The sequence below is a fragment of the Myxine glutinosa genome, unplaced genomic scaffold (genome assembly GCF_964187855.1).
Source record: "Myxine glutinosa unplaced genomic scaffold, kmMyxGlut1.1 SCAFFOLD_702, whole genome shotgun sequence".
Taxonomy (NCBI): domain Eukaryota; kingdom Metazoa; phylum Chordata; class Myxini; order Myxiniformes; family Myxinidae; genus Myxine; species Myxine glutinosa.
The window spans coordinates 152,914-179,776 of NW_027616797.1; the positions used below are offsets into that span (position 1 = coordinate 152,914).

At 46.7% G+C, this 26,863-nt stretch overlaps 1 protein-coding gene across 4 annotated transcripts in view; it reads left to right on the forward strand.

Moving 5' to 3' along the window:
- The window catches only part of LOC144889080 (rho family-interacting cell polarization regulator 2-like), a 163,489-nt gene extending 139,863 nt beyond the window's left edge, over positions 1-23,626 (forward strand). For 2 of the 4 annotated variants that reach the window (XM_078768917.1, XM_078768920.1), the window contains exons 7-10: positions 6,666-6,815; positions 11,073-11,136; positions 11,403-11,446; positions 22,485-23,626. In XM_078768917.1, coding sequence (XP_078625043.1) covers positions 6,666-6,815; positions 11,073-11,136; positions 11,403-11,446; positions 22,485-22,514 — 288 coding nt within the window. In that variant the 3' untranslated portion in view covers positions 22,515-23,626. The remainder of the gene's footprint in view (positions 1-6,665; positions 6,816-11,072; positions 11,137-11,402; positions 11,447-22,484) is intronic. The other 2 variants (XM_078768919.1, XM_078768918.1) reach the window with 2 other exon arrangements.
- The last annotated feature ends 3,237 nt before the right edge of the window (positions 23,627-26,863 follow it).

A 26,863-nucleotide genomic window follows, 5' to 3' on the forward strand; every position in this document is an offset into this window, starting at 1 on the left:
TGCATGTGAAAGAACATTTCTCACAGTTCTATTGACTTTTAATTTCGTTTTCAGGGGTCTTCTGTGACGTGTGACGTCACATTTACTGCAAATGGCATTCCCGCAATAAAAAGCGCAGTGTAGCACCTGGTTTATACAGACCAAATCAGCTGCACAAGTTCAACAAAGCTTCATAATGAGGCAGACACCATCGAAAATGAAATGATTTGTGGTGGCACAAAAAGTTTACAAAGACTGGTAGCATCCTGCAAAGGAAGAGACCAGGCTGGCAAAGCACACATTGGGAGGATGTTGAACATGCTCCTGAGTCGTCCGAGCACAGTTCACATTTAAATTTGGTTGATGATCTTGACAAATCTCGACAATAAACTTTGAGTAATGATGTTTCACATACAGCAAAACGCATCGTTGCATGTAGGTCTGCTAAGCTCAGGCCTCATTGCCGGAGCCTATTTCATTATTTTTATTTATTTTGGTTTGAATTTGGTATGGTGATTTGTGGACACCTTTTATTTCATGATGGACAATGCATTTTTAGAAACCTGTATATGTATATGTATAGATATATGTACAATATGTAAATATATATATATATATATATATATATATATATATATATATATATATATATATATATATATATATATATATATATATATATATATATATATATATATATATATATATATACTGTATATATATATATACTGTATATATATATTTATATATATATATATATATATGTATATATATATATATATATATATGTATATATATATATATATATATATATATATATATATATATGTATATATATATATATATATATAGATAGATATATATATATATATATATATATATATATATATATATAGATATATATATATAGATATATATATAGATATAGATATATGTAGATATATATATAGATATAGATATATATATAGATATAGATATATATATATATATATATATATATATAGATATATATATATATATATATATAGATAATAATAATAATAATAATTCATTTATTTTGTATAGCGCTTTTCCAGAAGCCCAAAGGCGCTTTGACAGAGTGGAAAACATAATGCATAACAATACATGAAAACAACAATTGCAAAAAGACAAGAATCAAGAAAACAAACAGCAGCGATATACGGCATATATATAAGACAAGAATCAAAAAGACAAGACAAGAATCAATAGGGAAATATTTAAAGCAAAAGGAGGGAGAAGGAGAAGAGATAGTCAGGGGTTAAATGCTGTGGGTTGAATGTTGAATGCAGCGTTGAACAGGTGGGTCTTTAGTGATGTTTTGAATGTGGTGAGTGAGGAGGAGTCTCTGATGGTGTGAGGTAGTGAGTTCCAGAGGGTGGGAGCAGCGATGGAGAAGGCCCTGTCCCCCCAGGATCTGAATTTGGTCCGGATGGAGGGGGTCAGGAGGTTGGTACCAGCAGAGCGGAGGTTGCGGGTGGGAGTGTGTCTGGAGAGGAGGTCAGCCAGGTAGGATGGGGCCAGGTTATGGAGGGCTTTGTATGTCAGGAGGAGGATTTTGTACTGGATTCTCTGGGGGATGGGGAGCCAGTGAAGCTTGTAAAGGACGGGGGTGATGTGGTCACGGGTCCGGGAATGAGTGAGTAGACGGGCAGCGGAGTTCTGAATGTATTGGAGTTTATTGGTGATTTTTGAGGGTGAACCATAGAGGAGGCTATTGCAGTAGTCCAGACGGGAGGTGATGAAGGCGTGGATGAGGGTTTCTGCAGCCGTGGAGGAGAGGGATGAGCGGAGACGGGCAATGTTTTTCAGGTGAAAGAAGGCTGAATTTGTGATCTGTTTAGTGTATTTGTCGAAGGAAATTAGATAGATATATTGTGACGGTTTTCGCCGCCCTTCCTGCCCTTACCAAGGGGAGATTAAGCCCCTTGTACTTTTTGGGTCGGCATAACCAAGAGACTTGAAACGCCCCTCCCGGGCAAACGCAAGGTAGGGTTTCGGGACAATTCTCGCACGTACCTAAATACCTGCACCGCCGCGGAAGCGGGGAATCAAGCCTCGCACGAGCCACGTGTAAATTGAGTACACTGAGCGGATTGCATACCACGTGGTCCGTGCAGTTACCTTGGTATTGGAACCCGATTAGAGCGGTTTTATTCGTACCACGCTTGGTCAATGGTGGAAGGGACGAGACGGTCGAATAAAGGAAGAACACGATTTAATTATTATTTACACAATGTACAATGATTCGGTAGAAGTACAGAGACACAGAGCAGTCTTAATCAGTCTTATATTAACCCCAGGCACGGGCCCGATCACACTCACAGAGGGAAAATGAAAGCAGGATGATGTTCACGTGCTGCCTTGGTCGTCCTGGAACGGCCCCGCCCGGCGTGGCTCTCCCCGGTCACAGCACGTCCCATGATGAAGGCAAGCAGGCGGTGGAAGGGATCCTTGTAGCGCGTCTCTCGAACAAAGGGTGGCAGGCAGGCGGTTTTCCACAGCGCGTTTTGTTACCGGCCCTATCACTCGCGTAACCCAATAGAGGCTTGGCCTCAAGCTCAACCGAGCGTCCAATTTGGTAAGAGCGCTTATAGCTGGGTTCATGCGCGTCTTCTCTCAGAACCCGTAACTTGCTCACACTCAACTCTCACAGAACTCTCAACTTGTTCAAGCGCCTCCCTCCACAGAACTCTTCAACTCTCATGAAGCGCCTCTCGCATAACTGGGGTGGGGGCTTCGCGCAACGGGTTTTATTGCTACGCCCTTAGCCCTCTCGAATGTTCCAACCACGCCCTGTGACGCAGTGCCGCAGCCACTCCCTTCGAGCCCTGATTGGCGGCTCGCGCTTACCGTCAGCTTCTACTCCACCCTGCCTTCGGTCTTGCCTTGATTTGCCAGGCCTGCCTCGTGTTAATTTGCGCCAAAAAGCCAAAGGTGACATAAGGAGGCGTAAGGCGGTATAAGGCAATAGAGGCGGCATAAGGCAATAGAGGCGGCATAAGGCAATAGAGGCGGCATAAGGCAATAGAGGCGGCATAAGGCAATAAGGGAACCTAACTCTCATTATTCTACTCAACGCAAAACTAACACAGGAAAAGGACTATGCTCACACATACAGACTTGGCATTTAATATGGAATCTTTTTTTTGTCGGGGTGAACTTACTTTTCAAGATGTCGTAGAACCAAAAGTTCATTGGAATTATGTTGAAAATATTCTAGATTTTGTTAATGTGACCTTTAAAAGAAACAAAAACCACATTTGACATTTCGAAACAAATAAATTGATCCTTGAAAGTGATGTAAACTGATATCGAACTCAATTCATGGACAGTACTGTGTTAAACTTCTGTACGTTTTCCAGAAGTATCTCTTTATTTTGCACATTAGCCAAATTTGTTTTTAACAAAAACAAAAGTTAAATTACGACTGGGATTACGGACAGTAAAATTACAGTTCAGTACTTCGTGTAACCCCCACGAGCATTCAGGAGAGCACGTACACGTTGAGGCATGCTGTTCACGAGATTTGCCAAGGTTTGGACAGGAATCGCTTGCCATGCAGTGACAATAGCCTGCTGCAATTCACGCACAGAAGTCGGCTGCTGGTCCAAGTGGTCGGTTTGACGCGTTAATTCTGCCCACAAGTTCTCTATCGGATTCATATCCGGGGACATGGCAGGCCACTCCATATGCTCTACACCACGGTCAGCAAGAAAGTGTTGGATCATGCGAGCACGATGAGGCCGTGCATTGTCATCTTGGAAGACAAAGTTTCCTCGAAAGGCTGCACGAGCAAATGGAAGCAATGTTTCTTCCAGAATGGCCCTGTACTTGAACTGATTCAGGTTTCCATTCACAACAACCAGGTCAGTTTTGCCCCCTGCATGAAAAGCAGCCCAAACGTTCACCCCACCACCTCCAGCTTGGACTCTTGGCACTATACATCTTTGTTGTAGGCTTCATGCACTTGTCTGCGCACTCGGACGCGGCCATCTTGACGATAGACCAGAAATCTAGACTCGTCACTGAAGATCACGTGATTCCAGTGTCCTGGCTGCCATTGACAGTGCTCTCTGGCCCACTGCAATCGGCGCTGGCGGTGTTGTCTGGTCAGGCGTGGCTTTCTCATGGGACGCCTGGCACGATAGCCTGCTTGAACCAGTCGTTGGTTGACGAGCCTTCTGGATACAGGCACATTTGTCAGTTGCTGCCACTCAGCCCTAAGCCGATTAGCTGACTTGGTACGGCCATTGCGGACTAACCGGTGCAGCTGGCGATCATCCCTCCTTGTGGTTCTGCGGGGACATCCTGGCCTCGGTATTGGAGTAGGGACACCCCTCTGAGCATTTCGTTTCAGGATCTTTGACACCTGACCTTGAGTGATGCCATACTGCCGAGCAATAGCACGCTGTTTCATGCCATAATTTCGTTAAGCCACCACTCCATGACAAACAGCATTGTCGAGTTGACGGACCATCTCCAGAGGAAGCGGCAATAACTTTTGGAAGCGTGCAGCAGTTGTTTTCCACTAATACAGAACGCAATAAACCTTGTATACCCGACTGTGAAGCCAATCATCAAATGCACCTGTCCGTACATTTTGCCACGCCACCTGTGATATAATCCTGTTGTTGACTTCTTGCTGTGACAGACAATCAGTGACATGGTTCTTTTCACAAATAAATCACCAAAGTGTGAAAGAAACTCACCAGATTAATAATCTGAGTTAAGAAAGTAAACCCAAGTCAAGAAAAAAATAATTCCATATTAAATGCCAAGTCTGTACTAAGAAATAACTGAACTATCGTGAGAGCTACGTGTTGTTGTGCGACTAAACTATGAGGGGGAAATTTAACCTTTATTGTACAAACTCAAAACCGCAACTATATATATATTATATAGTTAATATGCTGTGTGTGTGTGTGTGTGTGTGTGTGTGTGTGTGTGTGTGTGTGTGTGTGTGTGTGTGTGTATGTGTATATACACACACACACACACACACACACACACACACACACACACATACAATCCTACAGAGAAGTAGGAGGCTGTATCTCTGCTCAGCTCATGCCTAGTAGGCAGAGTCTATGCACCTGTTTAGCCCGAACAACCTTTTAAAAGCAATATATATATATAATAAGCAAGAATCAAATTCCTGCGTGGGGTTAAGTGTGAAAAAATTCTGACTCAATACGGGGCTCGAACCACGGACCTCCATCATCACATCTTCAATGCACTTCTGCATATCCACACATACAGTACATACGCATATATATACTTACGCTCACATTTGGGGTCTGCCTAGCAGGCACGTAAGACATCAGCCTTTATAAAGCTCGCATTGTTAAGTGTGTAAGATTCTAAGGCGATTACGGCTGGCTCAATAGTGCAGTGGGCTGTTGACGTGTAATCAATGGAGGTCCGTGGTTCGAGCCCTGTATTGAGTCAGAATTTTTTCACACTTAGCCCTTCGCAGGAATTTTGATTCCTGTTTATAAAAAGTTTAAACAAAAAACAGGTTTAAACAAAAAAAGTTATATGTATATATATATATATATATATATATATATATATGTCTGTCTGATCTGCCTGTCTGCTTTTATTCCTAATGCACGGCCACATATTTTAAGTTCCTATCTCCAAACTCGGGGTACAAATACAACTTTGTATGAGGGGCAACATTGGCTATGTGGGGATGGGGGGCATAAATTATCTTTGCAAATGTGTACCATGTATCGCCACCTAGTGATGATGGCAGAGGGTATTACAATCTTCTTTTTTACCTGGGCAACGCTGAGGTTAAAGCTCTCTTCACACAGGTAAATTAACCAGAGGGAGCCGGGGATATTGTGTGAGGGGAAATATTTCTAGCAGCAGGGGATGTGTAGCTGGGGTGAGGGTGGTGGGAGGAGGGGTTGGGGTAAGCCGGTAAGGGGTGGTGGGAGGGTGGAGAGGGAGGTTGGGGTGAACGGGTGGTGGGAGTGGGGGGTTGGGTTGAGGGGTTCCAAAAGCAAGGGGGGGTTGGGGTGAGGGGTTGATAAGATGGGTTGGCATGAGGCGTAGTGGTATTGGGGGGCAGGGGGGTATTGGGGGTAGTGGGAGGGGGCAGGGGATATTGGGGTCTTTCGATTAAACCTGTCAGCGAAACAACTGGGTAGTTTTGCTCGTATATATACACTATATACACAGTATGTACACAGTACACATACATACAATATATATATATATACTGGAACTGCTAAATGCTGTCATCATGTAAAATATTTAGAAACTTATTTTAAACGTTTTGTGCACTGGATTTTGTCGCATGTACTAGCTATGCAGAATTTGACATTTGTGATGTAAGTACACATGAATAAATGTATAATTAAATTAAAAAACAATTTATTTTAGCATTTCAAAAGGAGGACAAATGTGCCAAGTGGTGCAACTTGCAGAGAGACGAAATGGGTGTGAATGAGCTTAGTTCAATTTTCTATTTGAAGACATTGTTTCCTCCACAGAGTAGCCTTTATCATGGACTTCACACATGCTTTCGGTGTTAATATATTCTCCTAAAGTAGGGTGGCAGAACAAGTCCCCAAAATGTACTATTATTTTTGGGGGCAAAAAAACTCAGATTGCATAATAATTTTTTGCTCTTGTGCTGCCTACTGCAATCACAGGTGGATGAGCTGTATGAGGCCTATAATGTGCAGAACCGCCTCCGAGATGGTGCCAACAAGATGATCCTGGCCTTTACAACCTCTCCAGCCTCAAAACAAGCACGAGAAAGCATGGTTGAGGTGAACAGGAACTTCAAAGAATGTTGCGAGGTAAGGAAGAGTTATTATGAGATATGAAATCTTCCTTCAAACCTTCTTGAAATCCTCCATTTACAAAATAATTAAAAATGAAAAGCTGAAATTTCTTGTCAATAAGTATTCAACCCCTTTGCTTTGACATATATATAGAATATCATCCTTGAGATGTCTCTACAACCTGATTGGAGTCCACCTGTGGCCAATTCAATTACTTGCTACGCATGATTTAGAAAGAAACGCACCTTTCTATATAAGGTCCGATAGTTGACAGTGCATATCAGAGCAGAAACTCCACCATGAAGTCCAAGGAATTGCCCATAGAACTGTGGGATAGAAATGTGAGAAGGCATAGATCTGGGGAAGGATATGAAACAATTTCTAGAGTGTTGAAAGTTCCCAAGAGCACAGTGAGCTCCATCATTAGGAAATGGAAAGAATATGGAACTACCCAGACACTTCCGAGAGCTGCCCATCCGACAAAACTGAGTAACCGGGCAAGAAGGACCTTCATCAGGGAGGTGACCAAGAACCCAATGACCACTCTGACAGAACTACAGAGTTCCTTGGCTGAGATGGGAGAACCTGCTGGAATGGATAACAGTCTCTGCAACACTTTAGAAATCTAGACTTTATGGGAGGGTGGCCAGATGGACGGCACTCCTGAGAAAAAGGCACATAACAGCACATCTTGATTTATCAAAAAGGCACATGAAGGACTCTGAGAGCATAAGGCAAAAGATTCTGTGGTCTGATGAGACGAAAATTGAACTCTTTGGCCTGAATGCAAAGCAGTATCTCTGGCGGAAACCGAGCACAGCTCATCACCCATGTAACACCATCCCTAGCATGAAGCATGGTGGTGGCAGCACCATGCTATGGGGATGCATTTCAGCGGCAGGGACTGGGAGATTTGTGAGGATATAGGGAACAATGCATGGAGCCAAATACAGGCAAATTCTTGAGGAGAACCTGCTTCAGAGTGCAAAAGGCCTTAGATTGCTGCAATGATGTACCTCCCAACAGGACAATGACCTCAAACATATGGCCAAAGCAACACTGAAATGGCTTCAGAACAAGAATGTGAAAGTGCTTGAGTGGCCCAGCCAAAGCCCAGACTTGAATCCCATTAAGAATCTGTGCAAAGACTTGAAGATTGCTGTTCACTGATTCTCCCAATCCAACTTGACAGAGCTTGAGCAAATCTGCATGGAAGAATCCGAGAAACTCCCCAAAACCAGATGTGCAAAGCTGATACAGAAATACCCAATAGGACTTGAAGCTGTAAGATGGTGCCATATGTATACTGCCAAAGGCATTCCTATGAAGTATTGACTCAGGGTGTTGACTTCTTATTTAGATTTGATATTTATGTATTTCCTTTTTAATTATTTTGTAAAATTTTCTAAAACAAAAAAATGATACTTTGACTTTGTGTGGTATTATGTGTAGATCAGTGACGAAAAATATCTCAACTTAATCCATTTTAAATTTAGTCTGAAACAACAAAATGTGAAAAAAGTCAAGGGGTGTGAATACTTTCTGAAGGCACTGTATATATAGAATATGAAACCCCCAAACTTTTTGATGAAGCAAGGCACAGATGGAGAATGCAGGATAGTGGTGTTGTCACTTTGCGCTCAGAAGAATTCAGAGGAGAGAGAAGCAGTTGAGTAGCAGGAATTTAGGGGCAGGCAGCCCTTGCAAAATGCGATTTAACCATTGTGGGATGAAAGACAGCGTCCGTAGAGAGACGGCACCCGATTACCCCAGTGTGAGATGTGCGGCCCGGTGTTCACAGAAACATGGTTAGCCCTGTGTGGGGCAGGTCAGCACTCGTAGCACCTGTGATGTGTGCGCATTTGACTGTGCGGTGCAGGGACTTGCCTGCATCTGCCAAGGCATATGTGGCTGTGCTGGCCGAGGCATGTGTGACTTCGCCGGCTGAGGTGTGTGTGGTTGTTACTGCGCCGGCCGAAGTGTGTGTGGCTGCGCTGGCCGAGGCATGTGTGACTGCGCCGGCCGAGGTGTGTGTGGCTGCACCGGCTGAGGTGTGTGTGGCTGTACTGGCCGAGGCATGTGTGACTGCGCCGGCCGAGGTTTGTGTGGCTGCACCAGCTGAGGTGTGTGTGGTTGCATCGGCTGAGGTGTGTGTGGTTGCATCGGCTGAGGTGTGTGGTTGCGCCGGCCGAGGTGTGTGTGTTGCTGCGCTGGCTGAGCCATGTGTGGCTGCGCTGGCCGAAGCATGTGTGGCTGTGCTGGCCGAAGAACGTGTGACTGCGCCGGCCGAGGTGTGTGTGGCTGCGCTGGCCGAGGTGTGTGTGGCTGCGCTGGCCTAGGTGTGTGTGGCTGCGATGGCCGAGGTGTGTGTGGCTGCACTGGCCGAGGTGTGTGTGGCTGCGCTGGCCGAGGTGTGTGTGTGGCTGCGCTGGCCGAGGTGTGTGTGGCTGCGCTGGCCGAGGTGTGTGTGGCTGCGCTGGCCGAGGTGTGTGTGGCTGCGCTGGCCGAGGTGTGTGTGGCTGCGCTGGCCGAGGTGTGTGTGGCTGCGCTGGCCGTGGTGTGTGTGGCTGTGCTGGCCGTGGTGTGTGTGGCTGTGCCAGTCGAGGCTTGTGTGGCTGCGCCGGTCGAGGCGTGTGTGGCTGCGCCGGTCGAGGCGTGTGTGGCTGCGCTGGTCGAAGTGTGTGTGGCTATGCCGGTCGAGGCATGTGTGGCTGTGCCGGCCCAGGTGTGTGTGGCTGCACTGGCCGAAGCATGTGTGACTGCGCCGGCCGAGGTGTGTGTGGCTGCGCCGGCCGAGGTGTGTGTGGCTGCGCCGGCCGAGGTGTGTGTGGCTGCGCCGGCCGAGGTGTGTGTGGCTGCGCCGGCCGAGGTGTGTGTGGCTGCGCCGGCCGAGGTGTGTGTGGCTGCGCCGGCCGAGGTGTGTGTGGCTGCGCCGGCCGAGGTGTGTGTGGCTGCGCCGGCCGAGGTGTGTGTGGCTGCGCCGGCCGAGGTGTGTGTGGCTGCGCCGGCCGAGGTGTGTGTGGCTGCGCCGGCCGAGGTGTGTGTGGCTGCGCTGGCCGAGGTGTGTGTGGCTGCGCTGGCCGAGGTGTGTGTGGCTGCGCTGGCCGAGGTGTGTGTGGCTGCGCTGGCCGAGGTGTGTGTGGCTGCGCTGGCCGAGGTGTGTGTGGCCGAGGTGTGTGTGGCTGCGCTGGCCGAGGTGTGTGTGGCTGCGCTGGCCGAGGTGTGTGTGGCTGCGCTGGCCGAGGTGTGTGTGGCTGCGCTGGCCGAGGTGTGTGTGGCTGCGCTGGCCGAGGTGTGTGTGGCTGCGCTGGCCGAGGTGTGTGTGGCTGCGCTGGCCGAGGTGTGTGTGGCTGCGCCGGCCGAGGTGTGTGTGGCTGCGCCGGCCGAGGCGTGTGTGGCTGCGCCGGCCGAGGCGTGTGTGGCTGCGCCGGTCGAGGCGTGTGTGGCTATGCCGGTCGAGGCCTGTGTGGCTGCGCCGGCCGAGGCGTGTGTGGCTGCGCTGTTTGAGGGGTGTGTGGCTATGCTGGTCGAGGCGTGTGTGGCTGCGCCGGTCGAAGTGTGTGTGGCTATGCCGGTCGAGGCATGTGTGGCTGCGCTGGTCGAAGTGTGTGTGGCTATCCCAGCCGAGGCATGCGTGCTGACACTGGCTAGTGTCGAGTCGGCACTCTGATTTCTCAAGTCAGCCCTTGACTCTGTCAAATCAATGCTAGCACTCGTCGTCCTGTCACTCGTGGTGTGTGAATGGCTGCCCGTTGGCCAGGGTTTAACAGAACATTGAGAGTTAGTTGATAGGAGAGGGTCAGTAAGAACCCCAAGTAGGTGTTTGTCCTGAGGATTTTTGAAATAGTCTATAAATTTACACTACTCACAATAAGTTAGGGATATTGTGGGAGTGAGTTTTTTTTTTTTTTATAGGGGTTAGGGTTGGGTTAGGGTATTGAAATCAAGAATGCTGTGTTTTTTCACACTCATTAAAAACCATAGAATAAGGACCAGCAACCTTTTTCAACATAATTAATACACAAAATCAACCACACCGAAGAACCTGCCAATATCAATATCCCTAACTTTTTGTGAGTAGTGTACATGCAGAGAGTCACGAGTAGCTGGCCAACTATGATAATGTGATAGGTTGTGGTGATGAGGTGGAGCTCCATGACAGCATTGGCTGTGAGGAGGGGCAACTGAATTGATCAGATAAACTCTGACTTTCGGAATTTGCATCTGCCTTGTGAAACATAAGGAAATGAATTTTTTTTTTTTTGCTCACAGAGAATGTGCTCAATTGAAAACGAGTTTGAAAACTACCTGGGAGAGTTCCACATAAAGATGAAAGGTACCTGTTTTTCTTACTGTGTATTTGGCATAATGAGTGGATGTTGTAGTGAGCATGGAACTATTATGATTCTAATGAAGTGCTGTTGCTTAAAAAAACAAAATTCACCACTGTTATTATTTCATTGGTGAAGAGTCTCAGATGTCACATGATCAATCATCTGCTGCAATTGTAACCTTATTACGAACAAAAACGTTTTGCATTCTCCTTCATACTCGCATTCTTTTAATTCCATGTAGTAATTGATTTCCATCTGTGTTCCCAAGGCCTGGTCGGGTTTGCACGGCTATGTCCTGGTGACCATTATGAGGTGAGGAATATTTCTGACAAAATGTCCTAATTATAACAAGGAGAAAAACACACGAGATGTCATATCTCTCGTGGTTTTAGTGATTTTGCGGTACAGAGTTAAAGGCCGTCAGTCGGCCATCTTTGGTCGGATTACAAAAGAAAAATATTCTGTGTATACAGAATGTATACTCTTATGTATAATCTTTGTGCCAAGTTTGAACCAAATTGGTCCATGCATGTCTGAGAAATGGTTGGGGAGACTTTTTAAGTAACAAAATGGCAATCTTGGATGTGATGTCGAAAGGAAATGTCGTGCTTATGTAAGCCGTCATTCCTTATCTGCGTGCCAAGTTTGAGCAACATCGGTAGATGCAGGTCCGATAAATGGTTGAGGACGTGTTCAACATTAGGTTTTTTACAACTAAAATGGCGGCCAGTTGGCCATCTTTGATCGTATCACGAAACAAAATGATGTGTATATGTATACCATCATGTGTTGTCTTTGTGCCAAGTATGAACAAAATCGATCCATACATCTCTGACATATGATTGCAGACGGACGGACGGACAATACCAAATCCATAAGCCCCCTGTGGTGAAACGAAACGAGACGGTCCACCAAAACTCCAAGCTGTGAGCTTTTATTCACTTGAATGCGACTGATCTACAAAGAAAAAAAAAAGCTATTAAGCAAGCATCTCTGGCCACTTTCATTACCATTACGCCATTGCAGAGATATTAGCAAATGTAAAACAGATCTTGCAACAATCTTACCAACTCGAAGACACAAGAGAGTGGAATGACCCATCCTTACTCATAGCTGGTATCTAGATCCTCCCCACGCGGTCGGCGTCGGAATAGCATCATGAGTAACGTTTCGGAGATGGAGGGCATCCCTCGGATGGAACCATCTTACTTCACAACATTCTCCCCTGTTAAAGGTTCAGCTAGCACGCGGACTATCGATATAAAGTATAAGTTGAAGATAGTAGATTAATTAAGCAACCCAGCACTCCATCACAAATCCAAGCGTTGGGGTCGACGGCACGCTCGGCCCGCACGCGTCCGGTAGGTAGGCGATCCGTTCGCATTCCCGTCCCGGCCAGCACGAGTCTGATCTGTGGGCGAACCCAGGCGCACTGCACGAGGGCGGAGGACCCGGCGGTGACGGTGACGGACACGGCAAGCACGGGAAATCTCCTGCAGCAGTCCCCAGCGGTGTTACGTCACACAGACGAGGGGTGCCCGGAACGGAATCCCCCAGTTCGACCGGCGAATCCTCCGAGTATAAGTTACGCCGGGTGTCCTCGTCTCCGCACGGGGCTAAATGCTGGACCGACACGGTCGAAAGACGACCATTGCGCAGCCGGACGGTCGCATACTGCGGATTAACCTGCACGATCTGCACCAAATCCACCGCCGGCTGGCCCGGCTCGTACTTCCTTTGTCCCACCGTTCGCTTCAGATACGCGGGCCCGAGTTTGACAAGCCAACCCGGCATCGATTGCCCGGTAGTGCCACGACATTCATAACGAAACATTCTTTCGTGGGGAGTTTTATTTGTGGCCGTGAATAATAAAGTCCGAATCGCATGTAATGCTTCTGGCATGGCTCGTGGCCATTGGTGCAGCCCCATTGAGTGCGTACGTAAGTGCAGCCCCACGGCCTTCCAGATGACTTGATTATACCTTTCCACCTAGCCATTCGCCTCAGGGCGATACGGAGTAGTGTGGCTAGTGGCGATTCCGAGGCCGACTAGGAAGGTTTGAACCTCCTGTGACATGAACGCAGCCCCATGGTCTGAATGCACAAACCCCGGATACCCGAAGAGGACGAACAGCTGACGCAGACATCGTATTACTGTGGCTGACGTCATATCTGAACAGAAAGGCAAACGGATAACGACTGAATTCATCAATTACCGTCAATAGATAACGAGGCCCCCCTGCTGTGAGTGTTGATATCGGCCCTTTAAAATTGACGCTTAGTCGTTGCCATGGTTTCATTGCTTGAATGAACGCCCGTAACGGCGGCTTATAGAATCGCGGCTTCAACTCTGCACACACGGAGCAGGTGCGGCATAGACGTCGGATCCCCTCGATCGAAAAAGGCAAATTGCGAGAGCGCACAAAATGAGCGAATCGAGTTACCCCGGGGTGACATGAGTCATGGATGCTCTTTAGATCATCTGACGCCATAGTAGCACAAACCGACGGGCGAGAGAGCACGTCGACAACCACATTCTCGCTCCCAGGGCGATAGATTATGTCATAGCAGTAATCAGCTAGTTCGACCCACCATCGTGCGATTTTGTCATTTTTAATATGCTGAGTGTGGTGGTGGCCGAACATAAAAGCCACCGACTGTTGGTCTGTCAGGAGATCAAATTTCCTGCCCAGCAGCAGATGGCGCCACCTTCTGACCGACTTGACCACCGCTGCCGCCTCTCTCTCCACTGCTGAATGTTTGCGTTCAGTCGAGGTCAGTGTCCTAGAGAAGAATGCCACAGGTCGTTTGTTTTGCGTTAGGGTAGCAGCAATCGCACAATCCGAAGCGTCTGTCTCGACGAGGAACGGGAGGTTATCATCAATGGAGGTCACACAGGCCCTAGCTATGTTCTCCTTCAGAAGTTGAAAAGCGTCTAGCGCGTCCTGCGTCAGAGGGAAGACCTTGCTGTCCACCAGAGGTCTTATTTTCTCTGAGTAGCCTTCAATCCATCTCGAGTGATGTGCGAGAAGCCCGAGGCACCGCCTCAGGGACTCTCGATCACAGGGTGCCGCCATTTCTAGCAAAGGTCGGAGGCGCTCGGCGTCAGGTTTTATCTCCCCGCCGGTCCCTGTGTACCCAAGTAAATCGATTGTTTTTGCACCATAGTGGCATTTCTCGTGGTTGAAGGTTAAATTATAACGTTGCGCAACCTCCAAGAATTGTATCAGGTTTGTGTCATGCTCCTCCTGGGTATGTCCGCAGATGGTCACGTTATCCACGTAAATGAAGACGTCCTGTAAATTCTCTTTAACCAAGATGTCGTCCATGGCACGTTGGAAGCACACCACCCCATTAGTGATTCCGAAAGGCCTATCCGTCGGCCGGATTGAAAGCCAGTATATGGCCTATCCGATTCTCTGATTGGTATCTGAGGATATGCTGATTTTAGATCCAGAGTGCTGAAGACCCTGAATTTGGCAACCTCCTGAACGAGGTCATCAATTTTCGGCAAAGGAAACGCGTCCAGTTGTGTAAATTTATTTATCGTTCGGCTGTAATCCACGACCAGGCGTTTCCTGTGATTGTCAGAGTGTACGACTAGAACCTGCGCTCTCCACGGCAAGCTACTCGGCTCTATAATGCCCTCTCGGAGCATACGCTCGGTCTCCTCGGTAATGTATGCAGCATCGGCACGAGTATACCGTCGAGATTTCACGGTTACCGGTCGGCAATCGGCCGTCAGGCTGGGAAATAGCGCAGGGGGATCTATGGCCATCTCGGTTAAGCCTCAGACCGAAAGAGTATTCTCCCTGTCTCCCACACACATCACCAACCGGCCGTACCGGCTCAAGAAGTAATGACCTAGCAGAACGTCGGCGCACAATGTTACGGATTCGTCACTTCCGGTGTTGTGGTTTTCATCCACTTGAAACATTTCTGGTTCTATGTATTATTATTATTATTGTTTGAGGGAAATAGCCATTATTATTGTCAAAAGGTAAAAAGGTTAATGTTAAATGAAACGGGAAACCGGATCGGGAACCGGAAGACGAAGAAGAAGAGGAGGTGAGAAAAGAAAGGAGCGAAAGGTCGGACAAGAAGCTGGTTGCTTTGCGTTCTGGATTGAACGTTGTCGAGCAAGAGTCACGAGTGAACTTTGAATTTCCTGGATAGGAATTCCTGCGATAGGGGTTATGGCTGTGACTGATCAACCTGGGTGTCAGGTTTGGCTTTGGGCTTTTGAAGAATCATCGCCGGGTCGTTGCGACTCGAGAACGAGCCGTCGGCCATTTGGATTCGTGCGCTTCGCTCGTCAAGCAAGGTATTTGCTTCGTCAGCCATTTCCACCGCTTTCAGACATATCTGATGTGTGTGTGTGTGCACCGTGGCTTTTGGAAGATTAATTTGCGGTTCGCCGACTGAGCCGTGAATGTTCAGACCTGGAGGGCGCCTTTGGATTTCCCATTCGCCTTGAGTTTGCTTTACGCAGTTTTGGACCACGTGACTCTTTGCGCCGCTTCGGTCGCATACGCCTTTCTGCTGTTTTGGCGGTGTGACCGGGCCCGTCATCTGAACGGGGTTCGGGTTTCGATTCGACATCGCTCTAATGATCATTGGAGGGGATCAACTTTGAGCTTATAGAGACATTAGGGAATGTTCTTTTTTCACTCACTTGGAGCACAGTGAGTTAGCCTATAGTAGCTGATGGTACCATCATAAGATGTGTTCATTGTACTTTTGATTGCTATTATTGTTGTATCGTTATTCTTGTGTGATTTTTAATACAATATTTGTTTGTTGATAACCATTGGTGTGGTTTCCCAATTGATTTTTGACACAGAATAACATATTTTTCTGCCGTGGCTCCTCTCGGGGCTCGGAGGTACACCGTGACCAGGGGGTCGGGGAGGCGCACGTAACAGAAATTGGGGGCTTGTCCAATTGACTCGGGGGCTCGAAATTGGGTCTTCGTACGGGATAAAATTCCCTAAATTTCATCCGGGATAAAATTCCCTAAATTTCGTCCAGGAAAGAATTCCCTACCATTCCCAAAATTCCCAAATTTGGAATTTTTTCTAACATTCCCAAATTTTTCAAAAAAAAAAAAATCGGTAATTTTTTTGTGTGAAGGTTAATAGGTGTTAACTGATAGTCACCATGGTGTTTGACGCAGGAAAGTTTGCCGGGTCCCCTAATGAGGCACAGTTCCTAGCGTTAAAAAGATCGGAACTCTTGAGATTAGCCAAACATTTTAACTTGGAGGTCCGAACTCATATGAAGAAAGCAGAGATGCAGACATTGGTGGTAGAATCTCTGGTGGGACAGGGAACATGGACAGAGGTAGCCTTGGATTGGTTACCCGAGGAAAAAGAAAATGTGGAGCTCCGGAAAACGGAGATGCAACTGCAGAGCCAGGAAAGGTTAAACGCAGAGGAAAGGAGAGCTGCAAGAGAACTCGTGGAGAGAAGAGCAGAGGAAAGGAGAACTGAAAGGGAACTCGAAGAAAGAAGAGAAAAGGAAAGAGCAGAGGAGAGGAGAGCCGAAAGGGAGTTAAGGGAACGTGGCATGGAGTGTCAGAAGGAAATTGAACTCAAGAAGTTGGAATTAATGAGAGAACGGGGAGAGGTAGCATCCATGCCGGCTAGTTCGACAACTAGTCAGAACACTTGGGATGTTTGTAGGCATGTGAGGCTGGTTCCACCCTTTAATGAAAAGGAGGTAGCCAATTTTTTTTTACACTTTGAGAAAGTGGCTCAAATGCTAAAATGGCCTGTGGAGTCCTGGACTATGTGAGTACAAAGTGTTCTGGTGGGTAAAGCTCAAGATATATTTTTGGCTTTACCGATTTACCAATGTGCAGATTATGGGATAGTGAAGAAAACCATCATTATCAAGGCCTATGAATTGGTCCCTAAGCTTACCGGCAAAAATTCCGGAACGCCAGGAAGAGGGAGAGAGACCCATGTGGAGTTTGCCAGAATGAAAGAAACCATGTTTGATCGGTGGTGTGATTCGAAAGGGGTTGGGAAAGACTTCAAACTGTTGCGACAATTGATCTTGGTGGAGGAATTCAAACAGTGTGTCCACGAGGACATTAAAGTACATCTGGAGGAAAGGAAGGTACCAGCGTTGTATGAGGCAGCAACCGTGGCCGATGACTATGCTTTGACACACAGGATGGGGTTCCACAAACCTAACTTCCCGCCTAGAGTTCGCCAGGGGAGTTATGGTACATCCGGTGTGGAGGACGAATATTCATGGGGGCAGCCTAGAGATGACTATGAGGACAAATCTGATACCGCGACTTTTAGGGATCAGAAGACTACAGTTCCAAGACAGACTTATCTTCCGGGGGGCTCGAGGCAGACTACAAGTTTCTCGTCCGGGCCTACTTGCACTTTTTGCAAGAAACCTGGACACTTGATGTCTCAATGTTATGCTCTGGAAAGGAAAAATCAGGAGCGGAGTCAGACGAGTACAACTCCGAATGCATTGGCAAATGTGAGAAATCGTCCTTGGAGGACAGTACCTTGTGAAGGTTCCCATGCCAAAGTTACGGCATCACAGAACAACCTTGTTCAAGAGAGTTACAAACCTTTTATTTCAGAGGGGTTTGTGTCACTGGATGGAGACGTGACTAACCAGAGACCTGTTAGGGTATTGAGGGACACAGGAGCACATCAATCTTTGATGCTTGAAGGCATTTTGCCATTGTCAGAGAAGACGGCAACTGGTGTTAGTGCTCGTTTACAGCGGGTTGGTGGCTATGTTAGAGCTCCACTTCATGTCATCCATTTGCAGTCTGATTTGGTGTCAGGACCGGTCACCGTAGGTTTACAAGCCACTCTTCCTGTAGAGGGAGTATCTTTTGTTATCGGGAATGATTTGGCCGGTGGTCAAGTTTCTGGTAACCCGATGTTTGTTGAAAAGCCAAGTATGGAAAATAACACCGCACAGGTAGAGCAGGAGATTCCGGGTATCTTTCCATCCTGTACCGCGACTCGTGCTATGGGTAGGAAGCGCCCTGAAGAGGAGAGGAAGTACCCTGAAACTAAGTGTCAGCACACACAAGTCAGGGATGGAAGCAATGTTGGCAAGCTCTTTGTCGGTGGACTGAACTTCAACACAAGGGAAGATGTTCTGGATTCTGTCTTTGGCAAATATGGACCGCTCTTGGAAGTGCTGCTGATAAAAGACAGGGAGACGCAAAAGTCAAGAGGATTTGGCTTTGTCACATTTGAAAACACAAAGGACGCCAAAGATGCAGAAAAGGATTTGAATGGCACGGATTTGGAGGGTCGGACCATAACAGTAGAGAAGGCAGGCCATAGGCGTCGAGGGGGCTACAGAGGAGGAAAACGTGGAGGTCGTTTCAGGGGTGGCTATGGCTCCCGGGGTGGGAGTAGTAGTTTTGGTGGTGGCCGCAGTCGATATTACTATGGAGGCTCCCAGATTTGTGGCAGCTCCCGAAGGGATGATTATCAGGGTAGTGGCCGAGAAGGAGACCGCTATTCACGTGACTACAGCGACAAGCGGTCCAACCGTGATTATTATGAAAGTTAGGAAGAGTTGAAGCACTGAATGCTGCGGAGCAGCCGAGCCAAGATTCCTACACAGATTAACCGTGAACGCCACGTTCCTAAAGGCGTCCATGTAGTGAACTTTCCTACACGGATTAACCGTGAACTCCACGTTCCTAAAGGCGTCCATGTAGTGAACTTTCCTACACGGATTAACCGTGAACTCCACGTTCCTAAAGGCGTCCATGTAGTGAATACTTCCAGGCCTCACCACCCAACCACCATGGAACCTGGCTCTCAGCTCGGCCTCCCGGAAAAAGTGCGATAGATTTACTTGAGTTTGGATTTTTGATCACAACCCCTTAACCTTCATTCAAAAGAAACTATAAATAAAAATCAGAGGTTGATGAGATGGAGTTTGGCTTTGCAGGAGTTCAACTGGGAAATTGAGCATGTAAAGGGCAGGGACAATGTCGTTGCTGATGCTTTGTCCAGAGTGAATTAACTTTGGAAATCTCTGTAGGTTGTTTGAAGTTTTGTTGCTTTCTTTTTGGGAAATATTGATTATCGTTGCTCACGGGAATTGATGATTTGGGTGTGAGTTTACTTTTGTTTGTTGGGAGAGTTTTGCCAACAAAGAAAGTTTTCACTCTGTTCAAACTTTCTTTCTTGAGGGGGGGAAGTGTTATGGATTCGTCACTTCCGGTGTTGTGGTTTTCATCCACTTGAAACATTTCTGGTTCTATGTATTATTATTATTATTGTTTGAGGGAAATAGCCATTATTATTGTCAAAAGGTAAAAAGGTTAATGTTAAATGAAACAGGAAACCGGATCGGGAACCGGAAGACGAAGAAGAAGAGGAGGTGAGAAAAGAAAGGAGCGAAAAGTCGGACAAGAAGCTGGTTGCTTTGCGTTCTGGATCAAACGTTGTCGAGCAAGAGTCATGAGTGAACTTTGAATTTCCTGGATAGGAATTCCTGCGATAGGGGTTATCGCTGTGACTGATCAACCTGGGTGTCAGGTTTGGCGTTGGGATTCTGAAGAATCATCGCCGGGTCGTTGCGACTCGAGAACGAGCCGTCGGCCATTTGGATTCGTGCGCTTCGCTCGTCAAGCAAGGTATTTGCTTCGTCAGCCATTTCCACCGCTTTCAGACATATCTGATGTGTGTGTGTGTGCACCGTGGCTTTTGGAAGATTAATTTGCGGTTCGCCGACTGAGCCTTGAAAGTTCAGACCTGGAGGGCGCCTTTGGATTTCCCATTCACCTTGAGTTTGCCTTACGCAGTAGCACCTTTGGATTTCCCATTCGCCTTGAGTTTTCTTTATGCAGTTTTGGACCACGTGACTCTTTGCGCCGCTTCGGCCGCATACGCCTTTCTGCTGTTTTGGCGGTGTGACCGGGCCCGTCATCTGAACGGGGTTCAGGTTTTGATTCGACATCGCTCTAATGATCACTGGAGGGGATCAACTTTGAGCTATAGAAACATTGGGGAATGTTTTTTTTCACTCACTTGGAGCACAGTGAGTTATCCTATACTAGCTGATGGTACCATCATAAGATGTGTTGATTGTACTTTTGATTGCTATTATTGTTGTATCGTTATTCTTGTGTGATTTTTAATACAATATTTGTTTGTTGATAACCATTGGTGTGGTTTCCCAATTGATTTTTGACACAGAATAACATATTTTTCTGCCGTGGCTCCTCTCGGGGCTCGGAGGTACACCGTGACCAGGGGGTCAGGGAGGAGCACGTAACAACAATTCCGGCATCACCGCTAGTTTCACATCCTCATACAGTTTATCATCGATGACGAGTTTAAGAGAGCAAATGCCTTTGGTGCATACGCTATGCCCGGACGAAGCCAAGTAAATTTGTCGGGTATCCGAGCCCATCGTCCAGCCGTTACATTGTACCAAAGCATGGCTGACAAAACTGGAGGAACTACCAGTATCGATGAGCCCTTCCACGTGGATCCCTTCCACAAGTACAGGTAGCACGGCGCGGCGCACGCCTCGCGCCGTCCGTGAGGTGCACGTATCTACGAGACTCGAGCCCCGGGAAGACTTAGATTTAGCGGCCCGACACATTTTTGCAAAGCGTCCTCTTTTACCACAATTATGACATTCACAGTTTTTGGCGGGACACACGGAGCGAGGGTGTCTCTTATTGCCACAAAAATAACATTTGGCATTCTCCGCAGAGTTCGCAGCTGCGGCGTTCGGATTCCCATCATCTTCAGCGATCGGTGCCGGTGCGTCGTCTGGAGATTCCACGAGAGCCCGTTCTGGCGATGCGGTCGACTCCGGCCGTGCCGCTGTGGCGGCCCCCCTGTGAGATCGGGTCCCACCGTATGCCTCCGCGCGGGACGCTGCGAGCTGTAGAATGCGTGCTTTGTCGCACGCTTGTTGGAAGGTCAACGTGGTTTCCTCCAGCAAACGGAGTCGGATGGCCGGCGACGAGATACCAGCAAATAACGCATCCCACATCAAGTCGTCGGTCGCCTCCGCCGTGGTTCAATCCTCCATCAAACATCCTTTCCCCAGGCGTATCAGCTCCTGGATGTCGTGCTCCTGGCTCTCCGGAGCTTCCTGGCGTCGGGTAGCCAACATGTGTCGTCCGTACAATGCACTTCGTTGCCAGACTTATATGCCACGCAACGTCGCCACTGCCGCATCGTAAGTGGTACAGTGGGATATGTACCCGTAGACCGGGAGGCTGACATGACAGGTCAGAACCGATAGCCGCTGTGCCTCGGTGAGATCCGGAACCGCCGCGGTGTAGTGCAGAGGAGAGTTGTGCCAATATTCCCATTCGTCCACGGTGTTTCTAGCCTGAGGGTCGCCCGAGAATACCTCCAGGCGAAGCAGCTTCTCCATGGCTCCAACCGTAGAATTCAAGTGAATAAAAATGTGGTGAAATGAAACGAGACGGTCCACCAAAACTCCAAGCTGTGAGCTTTTATTCACTTGAATGCGACTGATCTACAAAGAAAACACAAAAGCTATTAAGCAAGCATCTCTGGCCACTTTCTTTACCATTACGCCATTTCAGAGATATTAGCAAATGTAAAACAGATCTTGCAACAATCTTACCAACTCGAAGACACAAGAGAGCGGAATGACCCATTGACCCATCCTTACTCATAGCTGGTATATAGATCCTCCCCACGCGGTTGGCGTCGGAATAGCATCATGAGTAACGTTTCGGAGATGGAGGGCATCCCTCGGATGGAACCATCTTACTTCACGACACCCCCATTTCAGACCAAGTCCAACGGGGGCTAATAACACTCATCTGTAGCTGTGTATGATCGCCACCTTTGATACCTCTGTCTTATCAACACCTTCTCACCAGAGTGAATATATATATATATATATATATATATATATATATATATATATATATATATATATATATATATATATATATATATATATATATATATATATATATATATACTGTATATATATATATATATATATATATATATATATATATATATATATATACACACACATACATACATATATACATACATATATACATACATATATACATACATATATACATATATACATATATACATATATATACATACATACATACATACATACATACATAACACACACACACACACACACACACACACACACACACACACACACACACACACACACACACACGGTGAATCAAAAGTAGCGCCCGCGCCCAATTTCTGTTTTTTCGGCTGACAGATTCTTTCTGGGATGTCATGTTGTTAATAATTGTCTTGCAGATTATTAGTTTTCTTAATTTATTTATTTTTGTTTTTGTTTTGCAGGTTATTGCTGAGAGTTTGGAAAGTTACTGAATTTGCACCAAATTGAACCATGAATTACCTTTCAATGAATCAACGCATTGCGGCCGTGAAACATTACTAGAAATGTAATGAACAACCAACGATGGCGGCACGCCGTTTGGCACAGGAATTCGATATGAACCCACCCCAGGGAAGAAACATACGATTGATTGTCGAGAAATTTGAAGCAACAGGGTCGGTAGCCACTGCAAAGAAGTCCGGCCGTCCGAAAACGGCAACGAATGTAGCTAAGGCTGAAGAAGCCATCAGGAGCCTGGAACAAAGTCCGCAAAAGTCAACTCGCCGTTTATCTGCAGAGTTGGAAGTGAGCCAATCAAGTGTTATCCATATCCTTCACCAGAAAAACTGGAAACCTTACATTCTACGCTTACTGCATGCCCTTCATGATGGAGATGACGACCACCATCTTCAATTTTGCGAAGAGTTCTTAGCGAAACTTGATGAAGAGGACACAATGCTAGACAACATCTGGTGGTCAGATGAGGCATGTTTTAAGCTTAACGGCACAATTAACAGACACAATTGTGTCTACTGGGCTGCGGAGAACCCAAGAGTGGCAGTTGAGGAGGTAAATTTACCTGGCGTGACGGTTTGGGCAGCCATATCTCCATTAGGGATAATTGGACCCTTTTTCTTTGAGGGATCTGTCACTGCAGAAATTTACCTGGATATGCTGCAAACCTTCTTTTGGCCCAAGGTACAAGATCAGGACTGTTATTTCCTGCAAGATGGAGCTCCACCTCATTATGGACGTCATGTTCGTCAGTGGCTTGATGAAAACTTTCCCGGAAAGTGGATCGGCCGCCGCCGAGTGGCCGGCATGCTCCCCAGACCTTACACCTCCAGATTTCTTTATTGGGGGGCTCATGAAAGACCTTGTTTATCGTGAAAAGCCTCGTACCATTCAGGAATTGAAGGCTCAAATCACTGCAAAGTTGGAGGAAATTGATATCGAACTCTGCAAGCGTGTGTGCCACTCTGTGCCTGCTCGGCTGCAATTGTGCATCGATCACGAGGGAGGGCACTTTGATAATTGAAAGTAAAACAGCTTGGTACACTTCTGTAATAATTGTCCCCCGAATAAATGGTTAGATAAACATGTCATTCATTTATTTCTACCTTCTTGTACACTGTAATACAAATGGCAAACAAACAATCAACTGACAGAAATATATATATACAGCAATTCCCCTGCCTACGTCATTAATTGGTTCCATAAGCCGTGACGTAACTCCGTTTTTGACGTAAACCGGGCGTAATGCCTTAAAATGAAGACAAACACCGTAAAACTAGAGTAAATAACTGGAGGAGGCTGCGGCTTCGCCCTGAATCTTTGCCGCTCCCCGTCGGGAGTCCCTCCGTTGTTTTCTATCGGTCGGGTCTTCTCCTTGAACAGGGTGACCCGCACAGACGTGTCGACCATGAGCTGGCTTGTGTGCCAAGTGGCTCCGCGGCCCGTTTCACCACGCATGTTTTACCCAACGTGTCCGAGCAGTTTCACCAGTGGTCGTGTCGTGTCGTCTGTGACGAACGAACGAACGAGCTCAGGGTTCCGTGAACCCGGCCGCCCCGGGGATCGATGCTCGCCTCCTAGTCGTAGGCGTGCCCCGTCTTTCCTCGAGCGGCCGAAGTTGCTTGCTTCTTTTTTTTTTGGACGATGCGATATACGCAGAACCGACGACGTACAGGCAGGCATTTGCAAATCCATGCACATGTGCACATGAACACGCCGATCGGTTCGTCGACGCCGGATGCCGGCGAGGTGCCCGACGAGGCACCCCGGTTCGAGGCATGACACGGTCACGGTCGTCCGAGCCGGCATCGTCGTCATGTTTCGCCATTGCCACGTTGCGTTGGTTGTTTTACACAGTAAAGGAACCTTTACACAGTAAAGGAATAATCACAAAAATAACAGCGAAAGGCAAAGCAAGCACACGACCACAGCACAGGACAAAATGCATATGGCGTCACCTTTGTTTTGAATGAGAACCAGCAGCTACGCATACGTATATGTACATTTTTAAATATATTTTAATGTGCTTTTTATTGTATTTTAAATTGTTTTTTTAGCTTCTTTTATTGTTAATTTTTATGTACTATTTTATTTATTTTAAATAATTTTTTTTCACGTCCTCCTATTATGATGTCGGAGTGACGTAAAGTCGCACATAATGATGTTCGCTGAACTGAAATTTACTCCAGAAGATTGGCATAAAGTCGGATTTGACGTAGGTCGAAATGGCATAAAACGGGGTATTGCTGTATATATAAACAGAAATTGGGCGCTATTTTTGACACCCTGTATATATATATATATATATATATATATATATATATATATATATATATATATATATATATATATATATATATATATATATATATATATATATATACATATATATATATATATATGTATATTGTTACGGATCAGGTGGACGGCACTCCCGTTAGCAAGGAGGGTTTAATCCCCTTGTCTTAAGCTGGCTGTCTGACCGGTCCTGGGGGTATGACGTCATGCCCGGTCAGCACTGAATAGGTTAGTAGGCCGATTCGTCCTATGACCTAAGTACCAGCGCCTTCCGGTACGCAAGGAAATACTCCCGCCACGCAAGGAAATCATCCCGCCCGGGCCGCAGCGTAATTGATGGATTGCGCCGAGCGAAGCGAGCCGTTAACAAAAGACTAAACCTGATTGTAAGCGGTTCTGCCAAAATCGTGCCACAGATATTCAATAGGGAAAACACGAAGACGATCGGACGAGAAAGAAGCCAAAGAATAAGAAGGAACAGGGATTTATTAATTACTATACAAAACCAAAGAAACCAAAGGAGAAACGAAAGCAATATACAGAAGAAGAAGAAGACACAGCGCAATTCTTAAACACTCTTACTTATACCCAGGGACAAGACAAACAGAACAAACTCACGTACACTAATGGGGTTTTCAGGCAGGAATGGCGGGAAGGATGAGAAGGGCAGACAGTCCACAGGACTGGTGGGCAGGGAGGTTCGGGAATCGCGGCACGCCATTGGTGGCCCACGTGCACGCCCTCGCTCTTTGTTCAGCAAGACCCCGGTCGTCAGCGCGTCTCTCTCCAGCGCTCCTTTCTCATGCGTCTCCAACACTCATCTCATGTTCCCTTCTCATGCGTCTCTTGCACCTCCTCCCACGTCTCTGGTGAGGGCCTCGTGCCAAGGGTTTTATAACCACGCCTTGGAACCCTCTCGAACTCTCCAGACGTTTCTTGCCACGCCCTATCAAGCCATGCCCACCGAGCCCTGGTTGGTCGTTAAGGGCTCTCTGACCCCACCTTTGATGACGAGGTGGTGCCACGCCCGTGCTCTGGCGGCTCCTCCCCCCCTTCTTGGCCTCGTGCGTAATGGAGTTTGGCGCCAGGCAGCGAACGCTGCTGGGCGAGTAGAGGCGGTGTGATGCCCATGAAAACAGCCCAACTGTTACTGGCAGCGAACACTGCCTTACCGCTACTGCACTTGAAGAGCGGGAGACGATTGGGGAAAATTGAAGGGGGAACTATCTTATTTGATTGATGCAACGTAGAGTCAACTATTGGAAACACAGCCTTACCTGGAACACAGAATAATGATATAACTATAGAGAGGTCCTAAAGTGTCCTACGTGTTGCACATGGACTAACTAAGGTGCAATCTTTAATTAACAGCCAATTAAGGGGACATGTACACAGGGGTCATTTATAAGGGAATTTACTACTAAATTTACATGTGAAGGTTCTAAAAACCATAACAATATATATATATATATATATATATATATATATATGTATGTATGTATGTATGTATGTATGTATATATATATATATATATATATATATATATATATATATATATATATATATATATATATATATATATTGTTGTGGATATGAGGATTGTGGTTTTTTTATTGTGTTTTTTATTATTAGTGCTTTATTCTGGACCCTCCTTACTCCAGTTATGTATAAAGGTCAAAGGGCGTCCCATAATTAGGTCATAAACAATCACGTCAGCCAATCATAGATTTCCCCCTTTGTTGATACATTTATTATGTTCTGCCTTGTCTTCCATTAAGATGACACTCCATTGCACCAAGTGAAACAAGATAGATCCCCTTTCATTCCCATTCCCAAAATCTCCATTTCCAGCTACATCCCCTCCAAGTCTCCATTGCCAACTGCACTGGGCAGTTTGCCAGGTTTGTTACAGCGGTGGGTTGCTGATTTCGCCCCAAAGCTGCCATTAAGCATGTGCTCAGCTCGGGGAAGAAGGGCGTGCCCGCCCATCGTCATCAAGGGCGGAGCCAGAGGGCCGTGCCGACCAATC